General features: G+C 38.9%; 1 protein-coding gene and 1 long non-coding RNA gene across 5 annotated transcripts in view; both read right to left on the reverse strand.

Annotated features, from left to right (window-relative positions):
* Positions 1 to 22,154, reverse strand: part of MRPS5 (mitochondrial ribosomal protein S5) — a 43,838-nt gene that overhangs the window by 3,506 nt on the left and 18,178 nt on the right. For all 4 annotated transcript variants that reach the window (XM_068675479.1, XM_068675480.1, XM_068675477.1 and 1 more), the window contains 5 exons: positions 19,753 to 19,787; positions 7,087 to 7,177; positions 3,447 to 3,493; positions 2,784 to 2,841; positions 1,402 to 1,464 (listed from right to left, as the gene is read on the reverse strand). In XM_068675479.1, coding sequence (XP_068531580.1) covers positions 1,402 to 1,464; positions 2,784 to 2,841; positions 3,447 to 3,493; positions 7,087 to 7,177; positions 19,753 to 19,787 — 294 coding nt within the window. The remainder of the gene's footprint in view (positions 1 to 1,401; positions 1,465 to 2,783; positions 2,842 to 3,446; positions 3,494 to 7,086; positions 7,178 to 19,752; positions 19,788 to 22,154) is intronic.
* On the reverse strand, positions 8,051 to 19,746 carry LOC137853282 (uncharacterized). The gene is made up of 2 exons (XR_011094363.1): positions 16,314 to 19,746; positions 8,051 to 9,089 (listed from the first exon to the last, which is right to left on the reverse strand). It is a non-coding gene; the product is annotated as an uncharacterized lncRNA (long non-coding RNA).

A 22,154-nucleotide genomic window follows, 5' to 3' on the forward strand; every position in this document is an offset into this window, starting at 1 on the left:
AATATCAGATAAACAAAAATCAAAGGGTATGTCCAAAGCGTCAGTGCTTCAGCTTGCTCAAAAGGCTACAGAACTGATAAATGAAGTAGGTGAACACAATGACAGCGTTCTGACTGGAAAATTATCCTGGTTCTGACTTATTACGAGTTAATCATTAAACGATCTTGCAATTTAGGTCTCATCGTAATGAATCTGAAGTGATTTACAAACAACTAGCTATGTAGTTGAATTTGTTTCCTGTTGTATATTAAAATTAGAAGACCAATTAAGGGCACTCAGCAGCAAGCTACATCTGTTTTCTATAAAATAGCTGCTTTATCTATCCTGAAAGGTAGGCTAAGCAAGTCAGATGAAACCTTTGTACATAAAAGATTTAACTGAAATATTCATGCAAAGAAATGACCTCATATCGCCATTACAGGTCTTCAAAACAGAAAGAACCTAGAAGGTAAATCGGGTCATGTCCACTAGAAATAGGCTAACCTTTAGCTCCTCAAACTATTTCATATACGACTTTCTGTATTGCAATCCTGAAGAACACGACACTAGCTTACAAGGTTGCTCTGGATGTATCTCCATCATTGTCACTGGCTGGCAACGCATACATTGCAACAGCACTGGAGGTGAGGAAAGTAAGCAATGTTTCTTCAAAAGGTCAGCATTAAGGAAGCTATCAGACACAGGACACACCATTGAGACAACGTATGGCGAGCTGTGCATCTCTTTTGACTAAAGCTTTGAGGGGGATGCAGCCATGGCCCTCACTCAGTTTCCTGTCTGATAATACAGCAGAACTTCCCCAGATAAAATCTCTACTGTTGCAGTCAGGGTTCATTTTTTGGGAGGATGAGCAGTAGCAACAGCAGAAACCTGTCCATGGGCAAGTGCACTTTCCTCATCTCTACATATTATTAATCATATTATTTTTATCACATAGGATGGAATGAAAGACCACCTATTACCATTTACCAGGAGACAGTCCTGGGAGAAAAAACAAATATCTGAGCACCTGCTGTGTCTTGCTTGCATGTCTAATCAGTGCATTGCTTAGGCAAGCCTTGACGGAGGTGCCCATCTTCTCTTGTGCAGAACTGTTGACACCGGACACACTGAGTTGCCATGCTTCAGAACTATTGATAGTGATTTCCTACCGCTGTGGACTGAAAGTGTTTTTTAACTTCAAGATGGGCATCAAACCCTGATGCACAAAACCAAAGCCATGTAGTCAACAGCCAATATTTTTAGTGAAAAACCATTGGTCATCTTCACCATTTAAGGCATGGCAGACCGCACCAAATGACACATCTCTGAAGTAAATGAACACTGCATGATTTAACTTCATGAAATAAATACCTGTCAGTAATTAATAGAACTTCAGAATTTCCAAGTAGTTTTAATTACCTTTGTTTTGCTTCTTCATGCGGATGGTTGTTCTTTTAAATTTCACAGTAATGTCATGGTAAACTGTAGGGGGAAGAAAAGAAAGGCATTACGGCTAAATTCTTCCCTCTAGAAAAGTTTTAGCTCAGCAAACATAAGGAGTACCTTTCTTTTTTAGAACTGTGAAGAGTTAGGTAGTTTTCCTCTCTGAGTTCTTTAAAAAGGAGAGTTTATCTAGGTAAAGTTCTGTAGTAGGTTAGGAATGTTTACACATCTGTGAGTACTACTTCATTATTGCATAAAAACAAGCTACACTGGAAAAATATGAAGGGTCCACATGCCTCCAACGATCCACATTCCACTAGCCATGTAATTTAACCCTTTTGCTCATATTTAGATTTTTCTAATAATTCAGCTTTTAATCTAAGATTTCCCCCTCAGACTGGTTTTCTTAGATTTTCTACACAGAAATTTGCCATTCTAGTCTTGCTGCTTCTCTTTGCTTCAAAAGGAACCCAAAACTCATTTCCTCTGGTGGGTTTTGTACACATCTGATTCAATGAGTCAGTCTCTGCACACTGATTCCTTATAGTACAGTGAGGACGGCTCAGATAAGACCTGTGTTGAGCAGAACGGAAAGCATGGAGGAAACATTACCAGTCTCTAATCAACCTGACAACCTATTAGTGTGAAATATTAATGGTCACGGAATAGACTCAGAAGAATTAACTACAGTTTTTATTTGTAAGATGAAGTTTGATTATACTGATTTTTTATCTATGCAGTGACTTAGTTAAATATGTGTCATGGTCTTTCATAATTTTTCCAAAAGATAACTATTGGGTATACTGGTACCACATCTGACATCACATGGACCTGCATGATGTTAAATTGGATTAACAAAAAGCTGCCATGGAACACACCATGGACACCTTGCACCCACATCCTCCTCCTGGGCTTGCTACTACTCCTACACACTTTTTAAAAAAGCCTGAAATACTATGCATTAAGTAACCAAATTTTAAATGTGGTGGAGGAAGGAGAATAGAAGGGAGATAAATATCTCAATGTTTTCACATTAATGACACTTTTCATAGTTTTCAACTGTTGATACAAACCTGAGTGAAAGAAAGGAGCAAACTGCATATTTATTGCAGGTAACTATCATTTATTTTACACAGGCATTGGCAGACTGTGTACTGCTGTCTAGTTAAACCAATCGGGCTAAGATTTCATACAGCATGCTAAAGAAACAAAATAATGCATAAAGAATATAATGCATCAAACCAGAAAATGTTTTAGTTCATATCTTTTTATACTTTGCAACTAGTTGCAAGCAGTTCTTGTTAGTGTATTCAGTGCTTGTTGAAAGTTACAGAGACAACAAAAAAAATACTACTTACTTGTGTGGTTCTGATACTGCTCTATATAATGTAAGCTGCGTATTGCTTTGTTCTTTGCCTAGCAAATAAAATAAGAAAACATTTTTTTCCTTGAACCTTTCCGCAAAGTACTTGAAATGCATTATTGTTCAGTTAACTAGATAGAAAAAAAGCAAGAAAGAAAACCTGGGAAGCAGGTTTGTCTCATTTAATCCATTTACTTTACAGAAATGAAAATGTTCTATTTAAAGAACCGTTTTCTCCTAGTAGATTGAACATTTCAAAAGATTACTCACTATAGTAATGACTTTAACTGTGTATTTTAGCATTGCTATTCTGGTAGCTTAGTTGAGCATTAAAACAAACTAGATTAATGTAAATGGATAAATAATATTTTCAAGTCTAAAGGAGCCTTAATAAGGTCATAATGCATGTGGAAGAGAAAAATTCCTACACACTAGCTGTGTAAGCAGATTGCATGCTGTGTAGGTAATGGAAACAAAGAAGCAAAGAGGGATAGAGAAGAGAGTAGGAAGAAAATAAAGTGTATATTAACAGAATGTCAGGGCAGGATAACCTCATTATACGTATCAAGATGGATAAATCACATATGTGGACTTATTTAAGATTACTTAAAATAAATGTCAGTATAAATTATTTTGTACTTGCTTTTAATCAACATACTTTTCGCAAAGCATTCATTCTGTCACCTGCTTTCCCCAATGCAAAACCTGGAAGACAGAAAAAAATTGTTTTATTACTGAGAAATACATTTGGCAGCACCCTGAAAAAGCAGAGGGGAAAAAAAAAAAAAAAGACAAATAAGGCTTAAGTTAACTCTTTTTTGTATTTGTTCTGTTTCTTCCAAACAACACAGAGGTGACTGCTTCATGTAACAGGGTCTTCTGCTTGAAAGGAAAGGAAGAAAAAAAAAAGGGAAACTGACAGACATATCAAGTACATCTGTACAAATGGCAGCTCCAAGACCCTAGAAGCAAAGAAGGAGACTGGGTTTATATTAGAAAAACAGAGAATATAAAACTCAGGTTTACAAACAGAACAGCATATTTGCATAAGTACATGTCTAAAGAACAAAGAAAAAAGACTGTCAGTTTCCAAACTGCTACCTAATCTTCTCTGGACACTCAGACCTACTCGTATTTACTAGCTGAACCGTGGTAGCAGTGGAAGAGCTTTCACAGCCTCTTAAGTATTTGCAGTCAGCTCAGAATGGGGCATCACCTGACTGTATGGAACAAGTAAGAGGATGTGACAGCAATTTTTTTTTTTATTTTAGCACTGTGGTCCAATAGCGTCAAGACAGATTGAATTAAAATCATTTTACTTCAAATCAATGGGTTTAGCTTCTTTTTGGTCTTTTGATGTTTCTGTTGTGTCAGCAGGGGTTGTGGGATTCCATGTGTCACAGAGCCTAATCCAAAATAAGGCTCCATATACCGAGTTCTCAATTGCTTTCTAACTCCTGCACAAGAAAACGTGATACTCTTTTATGCATACACACACAGAGCTCATTGGTAATGTATTAACGCTGCAAAATCCCACAATAGATTAGAAAATTAAAAAAATGAAACCACGTGGGCACTTTCAATTCAATCATTCGGCACATACGGTAAGCCTTTAATGACGTGGTAATGCTCGTGAAAAAACCTTTCAAAGAAAAGGCAGGCAGAACTTTTCAGAGCAACATGTTCTGCTCAAGAGCCACACCTTCCTCTCTTCCTCTACACATTCCACTTTTCCCCTCCAAGCAGCAGTTAAAGTTCTGCTTGAGGAGCACATCCAGACTTCAGTCTTTCAAACAGATGAAGTTGTACAGAACCACCCTACTGGAAATGCAGTTGTCTTAATAAAGCTCTCACATCCCATCGGCAGAGATCTCTAGTGAGCTCAAAATAAAAGGAGATTATTACATCCAAGAGGTAGATGCTTTAAATACATATTGAAAACAGTTTTCTTTATTACGTGTAACAATGCAAATACAATTTCCTAAAATCTGTCACCAATACAATGTATCTCATATTCCTACCTCTTGATGGAGTATCTGCTAGCCCTTAGAAATTTCAGGAGTGACAAGTTTAAATACCAGCATGTTACAGAATGTCTCCTCTTGCTTTAACAATATGCAACACTGCTAAGTGTTATATATTTGGTAATATGCCACATCTAAAGGCCTAGCTGTGCGACTTCAATGAAGTAGTAATACGTACTTGTCACCCTCGCCTGGCCTTGTGTAACTGAACTCATGAAAGAAATGTATGTACCGTATACAGCATGAGTCATAAAAATGGTAGAAACAAGAACGCAGGGGGTCAGCACTGTTAACGTGCAGTCGTATCACTAGCACGAAGAACGTATATATTACAAACATCAATTTAACAATTGCTTAGGCTTAAGAGATGTACAATAAATGATTTTATAAGAAATCAAAAGGCCAAGCCTCCCTGCACCTTGGATTTAATCCACTTGTACTACACGATAGCCAAACACGTTGGCCCTGCCCATCCAACGGACCTATTAAAAGGACCTCAAAGGCACACAAACGTTTATGTAAGTTTCAGTTTTGTTTTCTTTGTTTTTTAATAAAAAAGCTGTAAAGTTTATAAAGTTCGTAACCATAACACACAAGCTACTTCAGCCTTCTCTATGTTGTGTTTCCCCATAAACAGCGATAACCGACTCAGCTAAACCAACAAGGATTTTTTCTTGCAACACTTTATTTTGTACTGCACCCCTTAAGTAGCAGCAGTGAAGTGGAATTCTTGTTCTCCTCATTTTGTAAAGACCAATTCTGACCAACTCAGAGGCTCTTCTCACCACGATTATTAAGCACTTCACTTGAAGAAAGAATTGCAATTACTTATTAGAGCATTTTCCAAACTTCTGGGGAGAGGAACGTGGCACAACATGCTGGTTCTGTCATCCATATCTTTGTTGTGAGTGATCTCACTAACATATATGTATGAAGCACTACCATCGTATCAGATGGGACCCTTTTGGAAGGGCTAATTGATCTAATTTATATGCTGCACTGAGATGGTTTGGCTGCTTCTAGAGATCGCTTGGTCAGAGCTACTGTGCAGCAGAACCGTGCTTAAATAGCACCGTCACAAGAACAAAACCAAACTGAATCCCTCTGACCAGTATTCTTCCTACAGCCTGCGCTGAGAAAGAAAAGAAAAAGGGTCACTGCTCACAGCTTGTATTATCAGGTCTTTCATAATATCACATTTCTTTTGGTTTTCCCATTTGCTTTATGCAGCAGACAGCATTTCTATACTTAGACTTCAATCGCTTGCTGAACAGACCTTTATAAAGAATCATAATAGAAAAGCCTACAAACGGGTCAAGCTGCAGATCACTGAAGTTACTCTGAGAATGGATCCAAAGGCCTCTGAGCATTCTAATTCCTTAGAAGTATAAATATATTTTTTTCTAGGAAGCCCTTATATATATATATTTTTTTTTTTGGGGGGGGGGGAGGGCGCTTAGGGATTAACTTCAATAAAGTAAGAAAGCTTCCTGAGGAGGCTGAGTAAGAATGAAACTGATTTAACAGCTTAGTTACAAGTTTCTGAATCAGGATAGTCCATGCTAGCTGAGACTACCAGTAAACAAGCCCTTACTTCGTAACTAAAAGCAAGGAATTATCCTGAGGTCTAAAAAGGGAAAGAAAATCAGCTTCTTGAATATTAATTCCAGTTAGAAAATGTACAACCAGGAAAACGCAGAATCAGTCATGGTCACTGCAAAGTGGTCACTGTTACAACAAATGAAAATAAAACCCCAACAACATGAAAGTGATTTTGCAAAACTCTTCCCTGTGACCTGAAGGTAACAAACTACACTCTGCAGCTATGTGGAATTAATGCATGGATGAACACTTTTTTTTTTTTTTTTTTTTTTTTTTTAAGTATAAATAGTACCTACTAGTAGCATAGACAATCCCTTCTGGTAAGACCTACCTGTGGTTAGCTCTATCACTCTGAAGTTCAACAAAAGCTGTTTTTATATTTGGATAATATATACACCAACACTAATCACATGTACTTTTCCCAATTCTTTTTTTTTTTTTAATACAAAACAAAGTGTTCCAGTGAACATATAATTTGGTTATACAGCTTGCTTTTATAGATGAGGCTTTCATAATTCTTTAACGTATTTCAATATTGTAGAAATATATCCTGTAGAAAGAAGGGTATTTTTTCTCAAGTGTAAAAAGTCCCTGCAAATCATCACACCTCCCAGCCTCCCATTACAAGCAATGATTACTTTGGCATCTTTCACACATAGCAAAGGCACATACCTGCAGCCCCTTTACCATTTCCAATAGCCACTAAGGCACGTATTGATTTTTTTCTGCCTTCCTTTGCCTTCATACAGAACACATTTTTCACCTGAAGGAAGAAACACAAAACATCGTGCTATGACAAAACGCAATTGTATTTATTTATTTATTTTTTTTTTTAAAGAGAGTCAATTTACTAAAAAGGAAGTATATCTTGGAACATTTTATCTAATGCCTTGGCCAGTGAGTACCATCTGCAGTGGGACACTGGCTTCAAGACATTCAATAAAGGCTGCTAAAAATCTATACTCAGACACATGAGAAGTTATTTCAGTACAGTTTCACTTAAATATTCCCTATGCTGTCTTCAGTTGTACAACAGATAACGCTCCAGTGTCGCCAGCTTCATGTGTGATTTCAATCATGATGAAAAAAGCAAGAAAAAAAAACAAGTGACATTAATATCATCCTCCCTCCCGTTCTGACATATTTTAAAAGCACTCCCATGAATTGCTTAAGGCATATCGTTGCTTTACATGGGTTAAAGCATTGGACTTAAATCTGCTTGCAGACTGCTGAAGACGTTTATTTGTAGCTCTGCTCATTACTGAGATGGCAGCTGCTAAAGAGACGACTTCATTTAAGAGAGGGGAAGAAAATGGCATCTCATTCCTTTAACTATGTTAACAGAAGTAATTTCAAGCAGCAATGCAAGAAGCTATTTAGTTTGCAGCAGGGGGACAACAATAAATGGGGAGCCAGGTGGCCTTATGGTTTGTATTCTGGAAATGGAAATTTGCTTCTGGCTCTGAGACAGGCTCTCCTGTGTGGTGGTGTGCAAGTCACTGCTTTATAGTCTCCCACATTAAAAATAGTCTAATATCATCTGAAACTTTGTCCATTTAGTGCCTATTCTAGGTTCCTTGGTTTTGGTATGTACGTATGTATTTTTGTTGTTTGGTTTATTTGTATGCCTATATACCCACACATTTGTTTATGTATATATACACAATATTTTTGGGTCTACTTTCTTGAAGCCCTGATACGATTTCCATGCATTATACTAATGGTTAATTTAAACATGCATTGTTAGTGTAGGGATTGAGCAGCACTCGCCCCTTTTCCTCATTTACAATTTTTCAGTAAACTGCTCTGATTGTAGCATTACACATTTGAAAGAAAGTTATTACAAGACACATGGCCATGGCTTAAACATTCTTACTGAAGTTCACAAGAAGAATCCACTAACAACAATGGGTGTGGATTAGGAATGAGTACTTCTGAAAAATTCCACTCTTGCTTTTATTAAAATAAAGATGCTGTTAAATTCAGGGTGCACGTATATTTTAGAGAGTGCTTCAAAGAATTATCAGCTTTATTAGCTGCTTATCCCAAGCTATTATTCTTTCTGCAATCTTACTACTTACAAAGACAAGCTAAAATAAAAGCCTTCCATGATGAAAGTACCTATGGAAATAAGTTATTTACAGAAAATGCAAAATAATTATGAAAAAAAGGAATTGAAGCAGGGTCATCTTCTCTCCAGGAGCATAGAAAGATGTCTGCTTTTGCTCTTCATGCTTTTGTCTTCCATTGCCAATCTCAATACAGATTTTACAAATAATAAGTTGACATACATATTGTCAAAAAAAAACCCCACATGATTTTATCTGCTCAAAATTATTCTTCTCCCTATCCAGAAGGTGGCAGGAAAAACCCATGCAATAAGCTTCTCCAGTAGCCTTCCTAAAATTGCACTTGTCAGCTGTTTCTGAGCAGCTTTGAAGGAAAATGCATTCAGTCACCCATCACAATCAGTGCTATTGCATCTCTCTTGAAACGCTGTAAAGGCTTTCCAAGCTTGATAATGTGCCCAGGCAGGCATGGCTGCTGGAATAACTGTGTCCTTAGATTCTCCCTGCCGCACCCTCATGCCTCCTTCCATCACAGTGAGCGATGCTCTCTCTGCTGGAGTGTGTTCAGAAGTGCTCCCCTTCCGTTCTGCAGTTAAAGCAATGCAGCTGAAAGCATATCATTAAGCAGCACTGGAATTAATTAATACACAATGAACAGCTTGCCACTTTTGAAACAGCATGACCTCCGAGAAGTGACTGAAACTAAGACACAATTACCCTTATTTACTAGATTGCAATTTAAGCCGGATTTAAAGCTAATTCTTTAAATTCAAAAACAGATGCATGCTCAACCTTAATCACAGTGCATCTCAAATTGACTGTCCCCGTTATTCTGTGCTAATAATGCAGATTCAGCTCGCTTTCTAGAACTGAGAGAAGAACAGGGGCTCTGAAATACAGAAACGAAAGCACCTCAAGTGTTTGCTAAGAGGAGGAATGACAAGCAACAGTTTCAAAGGGGGAGTTAAAAGCGTGGAGGAGACTACACCCAAAGAGGCTGCTATGGGTAACTGTGATTTTAAGCACATGGCAGCTCACTGCACTGTGCTAGAAGCAGGTAAAAACCCCAGGCTTTTCCCTCCATGTTATGTTTTCGTGAAAACAAAAAATGACTGACAGGCCAAACTGACCACCCTCTGAAAGCCTTCCTTCCTGCAGAGCCACACTCCTCACACTGCTACTCTCTTGCTGCTGTGATGCAGAGGAGAGCACCTGCACAGGTTGATCCCTCACTGCATAAGGTCCTCTGGTCCAATACAAGGTGAGACAGAGTAAAATGACGGCAGGGTACTGAAAGAAAAACATTTCCATGCAAGTGATCCTAGAGATGCTCAGGGACGCAGCTAAAAGGCCTGAGAAGCCACTTAACCAAAAGAATGAAAAAAAAAAACCAACAAACAATGAAGCTGTGCATCTTATAAACAAAAATCAAGTCTGTGTTTGTTAGATCACGTCCATATCATTCCCTTCTCTGTGAAAATCACGAAGGGCAAAGCAGATACCTAACACAGTGACAGAACTTGTCACAGTTGTAACTAAAAGCTACAGTACCAAAAAAAAAAAAAAAAAACAACTCATAAAACGCACAAGCTATTTGGAGGGCAGAACTAGTATCGCTGACAAGTGATGAGGGTGTGAAACGTTTTCCCTAGAAGCGTGCATATGGTGGGCAATGGCAAGGGATGTGCTTCAGAAGGCAAATGAGCCTGTCTTCTGCTAAGATTACTAACGTGTGACCTCCTCAAGGAACAGTTTGTGAATTTATCAGTCCGTACTGATGTTTGATGTAAGTGTTAGGGAGAGATGAATCCCACAGCCCAACAGAGGTGAGGCTGCCATAGTCCCAGGTCCAACAAGCAGCAGCATTAGGGATGCCAGGAGCGGCCACCACCACTCTGGGCACAGCTTCTGAAACCTTGCCTAGCCAGGGATACAGACTACATATAGGACTCACAAAAAATTAAGTATAGACAGCCAAGTCCTCTTCCTCTTCTTCAGTTTGGTTACCACAATATAAGAAAGACATAAATCTATTAGAGTCCAAAATACAGAGATGGTGAAGGGTCTGGAGGGCAAGATGTACAAGGAGCAGCTGAGGCCCCTTGGTTTGTTCAGCCCAGAGAAGAGGAGACCAAGGGGAGGCCTGATGGCGGCCTGCAGCTCCCTCACGAGGGGAGCGGAGGGGCAGGTGCTGAGCTCTGCTCTCTGGGGACAGCGACAGGACCTGAGGGAACAGCATGGAGCTGGGACAGGGGAGGGTCAGGCTGGGGGTTAGGGAAAGGCTCTGCACCCAGAGGGTGGTCGGGCACTGGGACAGGCTGCCCAGGGTAGTAGTCACAGCACTGAGACTGCCAGAGCTCAAGAAGCTCTTGGACAATGCACAGGGCTTGATTTTTGTGTGGTCCTGTGTGGAGCCAGAAGTTGGGCTCAATCTTTGTGGGTTCCCTTCACTCGGGATATTCTGATTCTATTCTATGATTCTAATGGCATGCCCCCCTCTACCCCGTGCTCACAGGCACTCCATACGTGTGAGCCCCCTCATATCAGCAACTTGCTGGCATTACCTCAGCTTACCTGACCCCGTGCCAGTCACATCCCTCCAACACTCTGGACCCTCACATTTACATTTCCTTAGCTGAAAGTCCTGGTTTGCCTGTTTTCTTGATAGCCCACCAATTAGCGGGACTGATGAGGTTTGTTTCTTGTCAACGAACATTCCCACATATCCTTAGCAACTTGTGTCTGACAAGGTTTGGTGCTCATTACAAACCTCACAGACAATCAATAGGGCAGGCAGCGTCTCTGTTCTTGTTTATGGCTTCTCCTTCACTATCCTCTTTTTGCATTAGAAAGATCCTTGACCACACAACCCTTAGAGGATGATGCCTCCATCCACGCACCCTTACAGAAAGCTGGGAATGCACTCCCAGAGGACACAAACATATACACCTACAGATCTTATACACATACATACATGGTGAGCCACACAGACCAACACAATGAGCAAACACAAACAGCAATGGTAGCCCAACACTGTTCCCCTCCAGCTTATCAAGATGAAGTAAAGGCCATTAGAGAGAAATAAACATCACACATCTCCCCAGCTGCTGGGACATGAATATACAAGCCCCATGGGCCTGCAGCACCACTCCAGCAGCTGGTACAGACCGCCTTGCTCACAGACACACATCACACTCCATCAGTTGGCTAAGACTTCCCTGGTCCCTCCAGAAGCCAGCCACCCATGTGCTCTCATCCCTAGGGAGGAACAGGAGCACACAAAGACACAGGACCAGGACTCCCTGATCTGGTAGCCAAACCCCAGGATCTCCCTCTTCAAGAAAAGCTCTGCTCTAGGTGCAGGTACCAAAGTGCCCTCGCTCTAGTCACTCTGAGGCTACCCCAAGACAGCACCAAGGGGAGCTGGTGAGGGAGTCCTTTCTTCTGAGTGTGATTTTGTTTCCCCTTCCTGCCTCCGAGCAAATTGTTTTTCCTGTGATGGTCCTGGATCCTGCTACCTGCTATTGTCTCTCTGCCCTTCTTTGTGGGTGGGCAGACAGACAAACCTTTTACCACATCACCAAACAGTCAGTACTCTGACCTCTCCATCGTGCCCATTAGCAGAACAAATGAAGTACTTACCACTCTGAATCAAGGCTTTGATTCAGTAGCTATAGACTGAGAGACAGGAAGATTAGAGCCATCCATCCTGCTCACTGGGTATCCCTGCTCCAAGCGCACAAGTGGAGGAACCACAACACAGAAATAATCTGGACTCCTGTACCCTTCACTCAGTAAAGCAGATGAAAGTTTGTCCGGATATTTGAACGGTTTTTCACACAAGCTGACTCACCACAGCTCTGGAATAAGCCCCAGGCACAGCTCTCATCCAAATTAGCAATGAGCCCAATTTATAGAGAAACTACAGACAAAACCAGGTTTGAGCTGATAGTTTTCCCCTGTCAGATGCATAAAACTGTCTTTTCTAACTCACTCGGAAGACAACGTAACTCAAATGCCCTACTGTCATGCTGTGTGTCTAAATGTGGCTTTGTTCGACAGCTCACATCTGAGTATGGATCCTTTGGATTAAACGCACAATAACACATGCTCACAGCCATGCTACACCTGAAATGGCTTTGCTTCCATTTCAGAGGATGATTCATAATAATGCTGAATTATAACTCGCTCAAAAGCTTCTGAATGTTCCAAATGCCAATGACTTCATTCATCCAGGCTGACAGGTAAGAGTAAGATTTAATTGTTTAATCAACAAAGCCACTTGAAAGTGCCATCCCAAAATGTTACTTTAAAGACAGGCCAAAACTCTGAGAAATCCAGGAACACCAGTAACAAATTCTAGACTCTCCCCTCTGACCTCTCATTCTTTTCCTCTAACAGCTTGCTTCAGGTGCTATCTTAGAAATTGTCTGGAAATTTTCATTATCAGTCAAAAGACACTTGGTATCATCCAGGGAGCAGGAAACTTGCCTGCAGCTCTAAAAGCAAAGTCTAGAGCTCTAATACCCCAAAAGTATATTTCAGCCAACGTCTCATTTCAAGTAAATTATTACTCAGAGTATCACGTATACCATATAATTTTTTAGTCAAGGATGTCAAACAACAGATCTTAGACACTGTAATTTCATGCAGCATTTCCTTTCATAAGCCCTTTTTATTATGCCCTTTGCAAAAACAATAGCTAGAAAACAATTTCCAATGACTTATAAAAAGAAACAAAGGCTTTTGACTGTGCCTTAAGGAATGTTCTCTTTGTCACAAGTGGTAAGACTACCGAGAATAATTCCGTGCTCCTAAAGCAAACACGTATGGAAGGGTTTCTTGCTGCTTCATGGGAAACTGAAACTGGTCTTACATTCTGCTTACGATCCCCTGCTGCAGCTAATGAATTCATTTCATATAGTGGATGCAGAACGCATGACTACAGAGCAATGCAGTTAAGAAGTTAGAAGCCTTCCATGCCTTCACATTCCCTACAGACACCTCTCTACAGTTTTGTGTACCTTTTTAACAAGCCATTTAGAAATACTGAAGACAAGGTCCTTGACATCATTTTGGCCCAAACCTTTATTTTTCTGACTTCACCCCTGCTTTCCTCATTCCAAAATACAGCTCCTGTTCCTAAAGCATGACAATTCTCTGCGGTTTGGTACAGAAAGCCTAGTGGTTTCCAGCATCCCCATTCCTGTACAGTCCCAGAACAGTCATTCTCCACACAACCAGCCTCCCCCCACTGCCCCCATCAATATTTGCAAAGGCTTGGATTCAGAATGGCTAAATTTAGGTACATTTAATTGCAAGAAGATGAACCTCCAGCCATTCAGCTGCTGCTAATCTTTTTCAGTTAGGCGCACCTATCCCTACTTTGCACACGGGAAGGGCAACCCACACCAGATGTGAGTTGTGCAGACCCTGCTCGGAAAAGGGAATTTTTCTGTCTGTTCCATTCAGTTCTGCTTCTCTAAAGTGCCATGCAACAGTTGAGGTAAATGCTTCCTCCAAACAGGTCTTGGGCAATCAGAAGCATGCCTGAATGCAGCTGGAGAAGAGGGAAGAACAAGCAAACAACCTAACTCACTTGAGAGAAAATGCCAGCTTTATGAAATTACAGGTTTTGTATGAATTCTTGCCCCATCAGTACTCAGTTTCAAACTACCAATATTATGGTACAAATTTTGTGAAGCGTACCCAATCTCAAGTCAATTTAACTAAGAATATAGTCTATGAAGCTGGAGACAATATGGAAGAAAAAAAGACAAGATTCAGGCAAGAGCCTAGAACATGGCTTCACTTACTGCACACTATATTGATTATATTTAATTATTGATTATAAGACAAATTATTAATTATAAGACAAAAACTACTCCTTGTCAAAGGCTTCTGTAGAGTTCATCACTAACTTGATTCCTGAGAAAATATCATCCACACACTTCTGAGAATATCCACTTAATTATCAACTCAATGCAATTTGTTTTGATTGATTCTATGTTAGGAAGAACTATTTATTTTTATTATGCCAGTGTTAAAAGCATCTCTTTTGTCTTACATTCTTTCTACACTATCTGAAAGTATAAAAAAGCAAAAACCACCACTCCAGACACCCCCACCTCTGGCAAATAATTAAAAAAACTATCAAAACCCACAGACAAATACTCAAGGGAAACAAGTCCATATACAGTTTTACCTACAATGTAAGAGATGGAGAATCCTGAACTAAAATAGAATCATAAAGTGATTTTGGATTTCAAGGACTAGGATAATACCAACATCATACCAAGCTCTATACATAAATCAAAGCACCAGTGTACTTTTATCTGCAGAAAACAGCTTTTGCTTTAAGGATAGCATCAGCCTATTTATGTTGTGGCCTTCTGCACCATTTCCCTATGAAAAATGCATGTATTGCCTGACCTGAACTTTTTTTTAATCAAGTCTATGCCTTTCAGTAATTAAACATTTAAACACTAATGAGTGTTTCTTTTGTCTAAATAGGACAGTACAATACCCTAACCATCTGGCTGAAAAAGGGAATTATTCCGTGGTGGGAAGTTGGGAAGGCTGCGCTGACCCATGTACAATGGGGCCATGCTTTCACAAAATAATTCAAGTAAATTGGTCTTTATTAGAAACAGGTAACAAAAAGAAGAGTGGGAAAACAATAAAAGATCAGAAGACTGGTTTTGCAGCTGGCAAGTTCAGTGTTGGGTAAAAAACCCACACCCATCTTTTGCAAAGAACATTATTTATTATTATATCTCCTCCTTCAGAAGGCTCCCATGTGTGAAAGATTCAAAGGGGAACTAGCCTCATATTATACGCTTTCACACCTTATTGATTACTAGGTTTCATTTTCTAATTTTCATACTACAATGCAAACACTGCCATATAACAAGCTTTCATGTAGGCTTTTTTTTATATTAACATTACCATTCTGATTTTGAAGATGACAAATCACCTGACAATGGATGATTCCTGAAATGATGCCTTCCTATTACAGTAAAAATGGCTTATGTAATTTGTCAAATGGAACTGTAAGTTTTAATGACTACTGTTATTACATTATATTCAATAATAAATATTACCAGTAGTAACAGAAGAAATTAGGCTTTTGCATTTTTGTTCATAGGACATTCCTTCAAAAATGGAATAAAAGTCCTGAAAACTGCTGAAAATCAAGACACAGCAAAAGAACAAATAGGCTTTCAGCTTCCTTCTGCAAAGTACAAAGTTTCCAAGCAAATTATTTTAACCTCCTGTATTGTCATGAAGACAAAGATAATGGAAAAGACATGCAAAAATAGCATCACATATGCCATCTATTTAAAGTAAGAATGCTAACGGGACCTGTTTATTTCAAAACTCATACTTGTTACCAGAAAATTATAGGACTCAATTTTCTTAGGCTCATTGCTGGATATAGAAATTTTGCTGCTGCTTTTATTTTTCTGCAGAAGAACACTCCTACTTTCTCACATCTGTGGCAACCTCACTGCAACAGTACAGCCCCAGCCTGCTTCTGAAATGCTTTTTTGTTATTCAGATATAACAAAGCAGTGAAACAGATTTCTATAGCACATGGAAACATCGCATAGCAACCCATTTTGTTGTTTAATCTAATGTATTTTAACTGTAAATAATTATGCAGACACAAAATGGCCAACTTTAGTAAATACCTAATATAGTACCCAAACTGGCAGGCAATTGGGACATGTCAGAGTAACAAAGGAACAGCCACTTTTCTCCACTGTGCCCTTTTAATTAACTGAAAACACTAAGACCTGCAGGGCTTATTAGGGTTTTAACACTTACCTGTAACAACTGCAGCAGAAGTACAAATCTAAGTAAAGCCAAAAGCAAATTTTATTCCACATTAACTTAAGTATTAAAAAATAAAACGTCAAAATCAGTGAGCTAGATGTCAGATCCTGAGACAGCAAAACTCTTCATCCAGTTTCAAAGCCCCTGTCAGCTGGGACACTCGGGAACTGGATAGCCTTGGGAGAGTGAAACCTATTTTGTTATTACACTCAGGGAGCAGGGATAGGAGTTGACGCTTTACCCCTTCCTTAAGGGTATGGGGAAGGGGAACTGTGTCCCAACATGGAAAAGGAGCAAAGATTCATTGTTGTACTCCCTTCAGTCTTCAAACAACTAGTAGATATGAGCAAGGATCTAGTGGGGCTAAACCCATCATTTTGTGAGGACAGAAGTTCCTTACTGAGGAATTTTGCATGTTAAAATAAAGAACCCATTAAATGTGTATGGTGCAATTCAAGAACTCACTGATGCTTGCTTAAATATTCATTTTTCTTGCATTTCAGATTTTCAGTGTAATCTCAAATATATTATTAAATGGGAACTTGATATGTAAATGGAGCAGATGATCCATCAGATGATCTAAAAAGCTGGTAGTTGTCTGAACCATTTGATTTTCCATCTGACTTTCAGTAGTAGCATCTTTTAAAAGCAGTTTTGGGGAATAACGGTGTATGCACACCGGCATATACTGTAAGGTATAGAGGCACGCAACATATTTTTTATTGTGACAAACCACCCGTGACATTAAGTGCAAGTTGGCTACTCACTATTTTGTCATTTCTTTTTTCTAGGCACCAATGACAAATTCGGTAAGAATACATCAGAGGTACTTGAGAAAAAAGAATCTTGATTTCAAACTCGTGGGTAGGTAAGCACATTTAAGAGCTAAGAATGAACTGTATGTTCTCTTAAGATTTAAACTAAGTAATCTCAGTAATGGAAAAAATATTGCTTATTAAATTAACTTCCAAATGCCTTTAATTTCATCTTGTTCTTGTGCACACCAGTACCACTTGACGTACTCTGTTGTTGACTTTAACAAGTCAAAGCTAATCTGAAATAGCAAGTTAGTTCTTAAAATAGAGATCAGTATGTGACAGTACATGGTAGTGTGCAGAGAAAGTACGGTTCCTTCCACAAAGGGCATCACTAGTCAACTTCAGTAGTAGAATGCAAGATGACATGCTGTAAGTGAAACTAAACAGAAGTTCACAGATACAGTGGAATAAATGCCATGCCTGGACACACGTACAACACAATACCAGCTAAAAATACAGGCAATATTGCACAGAACTTTTTAATAAGTGAAGCTGTGATAATGACAGGAGTAAAGTGATGAATGGTCATCTCTACCCCTTAAAATCATGTAAGAACTTATTATACGGTCACTCTATTTTACAGTGATGGAAGTATCAACATTCATATTAAGCAAAGAGACTCACTATGCATCTATCATAGGATGTGCATAGATCCAGGTTAATTCTTTGGCTCTCAGATAATGGTTAGAAATTAAAGGAATCTCTTTTCAATACAGCTGCTAGACATGAATACTTTTTCCAATAATAAAGTAGATAAATATTAATCGCAAATCTGATTCTGATAACCCCGGAAGGGACACAAATCTAATAACCAATTTCATCTGTAGGTATGTAAGCAATATGAGAATGTTCTCAAGCAATAACTTTATGTCTAAAGCAATAAGTTTATGCAATTACATTGAACACAAAGCCACTGGGTTGATTTATGCCCAGAGTATTCATGTAACAGAGTTTAATTCAATATATCAAAAGCACAATCCAAGTTTTGATAAAAAGTACTTTGGTGTTCATCCCACTTCGTGGTGTTACCCTTGCCACCTTGCTTAATGGCTCCCAGCCCCTTCTCCTTCACCAAAAATATCAATACTTCACAAGAAAGTCTTGGCTAAATCTTATCAATTTGACGTCCCCCAGCTGAAGTGGTAAGTTTGCTACACCTTGCTGGATTTTGCTTTCTAATACATTGGTCATTTCAGCAAAATATCAATTCTTTTTTTTAAACACATTAGATATTTAAAGAAAACAAAAGAAAACCCAACGACAAGAAAAACAGATTTTGAGATTCAGCTGCATAAAACACTGACAGACAGAAATTACTTGGCCACCGCTACAACAGGTCTCGCTAAAATTAGGACATAAGTAGAAGAGAAGGGAATGTGCAAGGACAGGGCAAATACTGTTCTCACTTCCAGAGGTACCTTTTCTGGATGCTGTGCATCATTTGATTCTGGACTGGTAGCAAATGAATCATAAGAAATCAGCTTATTTCTGAAGTCATGATCCCCCCTTCTAGCTTCTGCTAGTTCTGTGGTTTCCACAGCAACTAATGCATTCAAAATGAGAAAGAAACTAATAAGATAAGTGATAGGCATAAAATACCTTGTGACAGCTTGAGCATGCACAGTACTAATTGTTACTGGTCTGCTTTGGAATGAGTTGCATCCTCCAGTAATGGCTTTACCATTGGTAAAAGGTAAAAGGTCCACATATCTGCATTACCAACACTTTTCATTTTACCACTAAAAGATACTATTAATGGGTTACCTTTTCTCCTTTTCTTCTAAAGAAAATCCACCTTTTTAATTTTTTAATAAGCATTTTCTCTGACCATGTTCTGAGTGGCGTTTCTGTTGAAATCATTATTAATAATTTGGCTCTTCAGAACAGCTTTTTTTTTGGGGGGGGGAGGGGGGGGAGGGGAGGTGGTGCGCAATGTTAAGGACCTTAACCTTCAGCCTGAAGTTCTGCTGTTAGGTATTTTTAAGTGAGGTGATGCAACAGGATCCATCTAGAAACGAGGATGGAAGCAAGATTTGCATTAACCCTGTCAAAACCATCATCCCTAAACCGTCAGTAAGCATATTAATGCAGTAGATATAAAACTATGAATGGGAAATTTTGTTAGAATGTTTTTCCCCAGAAGATAGAAATATCATAAGTTAAGACATTTAGGACAGATGAGCATTGTATTACTCATGACGCACAAAATAGGATCTTCATCTCACTTGCTCTCAATCTTGTCTTCCCAGTCCTCCCCGCTTTGTTTCATTTATTTATCTTGAAAAGCAGAACTACATGATTTGCTACATATAATTGTTTGAGAACTATTGCTAACACTTTACTAGGTTCCCATTTATGGTTGCATGTGAACTGTTAAAGCTTTATCTGCAGGCATTTGCCACTTCAGAGTTACTCAAAACAGTCTTTGTATTAGCTCAACAGAGAAGTCCCCAGTGAAAAGAATAATAGATTACATCACGCAGTTGAAACGAAACACTAGACTAACTCCTATTGCCATAAGATTGACTTAGCAAAGACAATTAAATAAGCACAAGCCCCATATAGAATAGCTGTAACTATTTGAAGTCCTTGAAGAATTTGGTAATGCTTACCTCAATGACTCTTGTTTCAAAGTCTTCGTAAGTTTCTGTTGGGAGAAAAACAGAGTCTTACATTTCCTTGTATTAATTCCTTATCAGCAAAGCTCCCTGCAGATTGTATAATTTAAGAAAAGGACATGATTTTTAGGTAGCTGCTTCTTTATCTCAGCAGTGAGCAGAAAAGGCAAGAATAATCTGAACACATATCTAAAGTGAGCATTATTAGTTGCTTCATTTTAAAAAGAGCTCAAATATATTCTGTAGCCTGACTTCATTCATTTTCTTTTTTAGAATAAACTCAGAGAAAATAAAGTATAACTCATTTATAAAGCAAGCTTTTTTTCATTTCTTGAGTAAAAATCAATATCGGTAAAGGAATCTAGCTTAAATAATATCCAGTTCAAATGATAACTTCCAGAAGGTGTAATACCCCTCTTGTTATAACTACAGTACAGCTCCTGTTACGGTTAAGGGGTGAAGAACTGTTTAATACATCCACTTTGTTAGGGACCCCAATCTCTAACTGCAATCAATATTTTATCTTCTTAAGTATTGTAGCTGCAGGGGAAGGAAAATGATATAGTCTCCAAAGACTGTCCAACCTAGATAACCAACATGGCACACAGGAAGAAAAATAATCCCTTTTTAAATGGTAAAGCAAGACTTACTGTCTGAACTGCTCTGTCTGAACATCCTACAGAAAGCAGTAACAAAGATGATGGAAGAGCTGAGATGAGCTCAGAATCTGTCCAATACTTTAACCACAAGCTAAGCTGCGCAACCTCTCCAAATTAAACCTGAAGCTCTTTTGAAAACCACTGCCAGCCAGCACCTACACTGAAGAAGTTTTATTAAATTATATCTGATATTGTTCTTAATTCTCTCCAGCTGTAGAAATGCTATTAAAAATAAACTGTCCACAGCACGTTATGTAAAAAAATAAAAATAGTTTGGGCTTTTGCTGGCTGGCAATGCAAATTGCCTTCTTCCCAAAATACTGCTCCAAAAGTGTTAAAAAAGACAACACGCACAAACACCCTTGTTTCATGTACAATGAGCAAAGGCCATACATGGTTAAAAGCTAAGAAGTTGAATCACCAAATAGGTAAACAGGTCACTTCCATCATGGCAATACTATTCCCCAAAATCATTCAAAATATTTGGAACTTGTATTAGACAATCATACTTGTAATTTCTTTTTTCTTGATACATATTTGTGAAATTCCAGAGAAGAAAAACAAAACACAATCACTTCAAATTATCAACCACCATGCAGCCAGACTTTTTTTTTCGCCCCTCACTTCTTTCAATTTCAAATGCTACCTGAAAAAAAGTCTTTGCAATCAAAGACAATTACAGCCTCATTCATTTTGTCCAGTTATAGTTAGGGTGTTTTGTATTGTTTCCCTGTCATATCTGCCTTCAAGTCTTTTCATCACAGCGGTAATAATAGGAGCTGTTCAGGTGTGTGTTACATATTCGGCTGTACTTGGTGAACGCATCCTTTTCACTGCACGAAAATTTCAAGTTTTTGCTCTGTCATTAGAAGGGACTTCAAAAGGAATGACATTTTCAAAGTGTCTTCGGAAATTGTGGGGTAGGAAAGAGCAAGAACAGCGCAGAGCTCTGGGCGTGACAAACCGCCTGCACGTACTGCCACCAAGGATGGCAAGTAAGGGGAGAGGGCACAGAACTACGAACAGAAACCCCCTCAGGTCTCATCCAAGGGCTTTTACCCTGACAAACACTGTCAGTAAAGCTTACTTTTAGAAAAAATAAAATTGAAGACAATGGAGTAAAATGCAATGTCTCAATATAAACAGAATGAACAGGAGATCCTCCCAACCTCCTGCTTTTCCAATTTATTTTATTAACTAGAGCTTTCAGCATTTACAGCTTTAGAAGCCAGTGCTAACTAAAGCACTTAATATTTGTCATGCTTGGTATAGTCACAGCAAGAGTTTGGAGAAAGGCTTGGGAGTTTAAAGCAGCACAGCGGTGAAGAGAATCAAGGACTCACTGCTTCAGATGTTGCTAGATCATTTACACAATCTCCATGACTATTACAAATGTGAGCATCTCAGCACAATTTAGGGAACTGTTGGGCTACAAGAAGTTCAGAGAAGAGCATGCAAATGCCAGCCAGCAGGCACCGCGTTCCCTCTCTGAAGCCTCTTCAGCTGCAAAGCAACACTGTCAACTTGGCTGAAAAATAATTGTATTTCTAACTGGAAAAAAAAAAAAAGAGTTCTTTCTCTCCTCATAACTAACACAATAAGTAATGGTGAAGTGGGAGAAGATCCTCCTGCAAGCACAAAGCATCAGTCTATCCCCAAATATATGCAAGTACGTTTTCCCCCCAAACACAGCAGTTGGTTTCAATCAAATTTGTCATATGTCAAAGGCTCACGACA

Source organism: Anas acuta, chromosome 3, assembly GCF_963932015.1.
Source record: "Anas acuta chromosome 3, bAnaAcu1.1, whole genome shotgun sequence".
Classification (NCBI taxonomy): domain Eukaryota; kingdom Metazoa; phylum Chordata; class Aves; order Anseriformes; family Anatidae; genus Anas; species Anas acuta.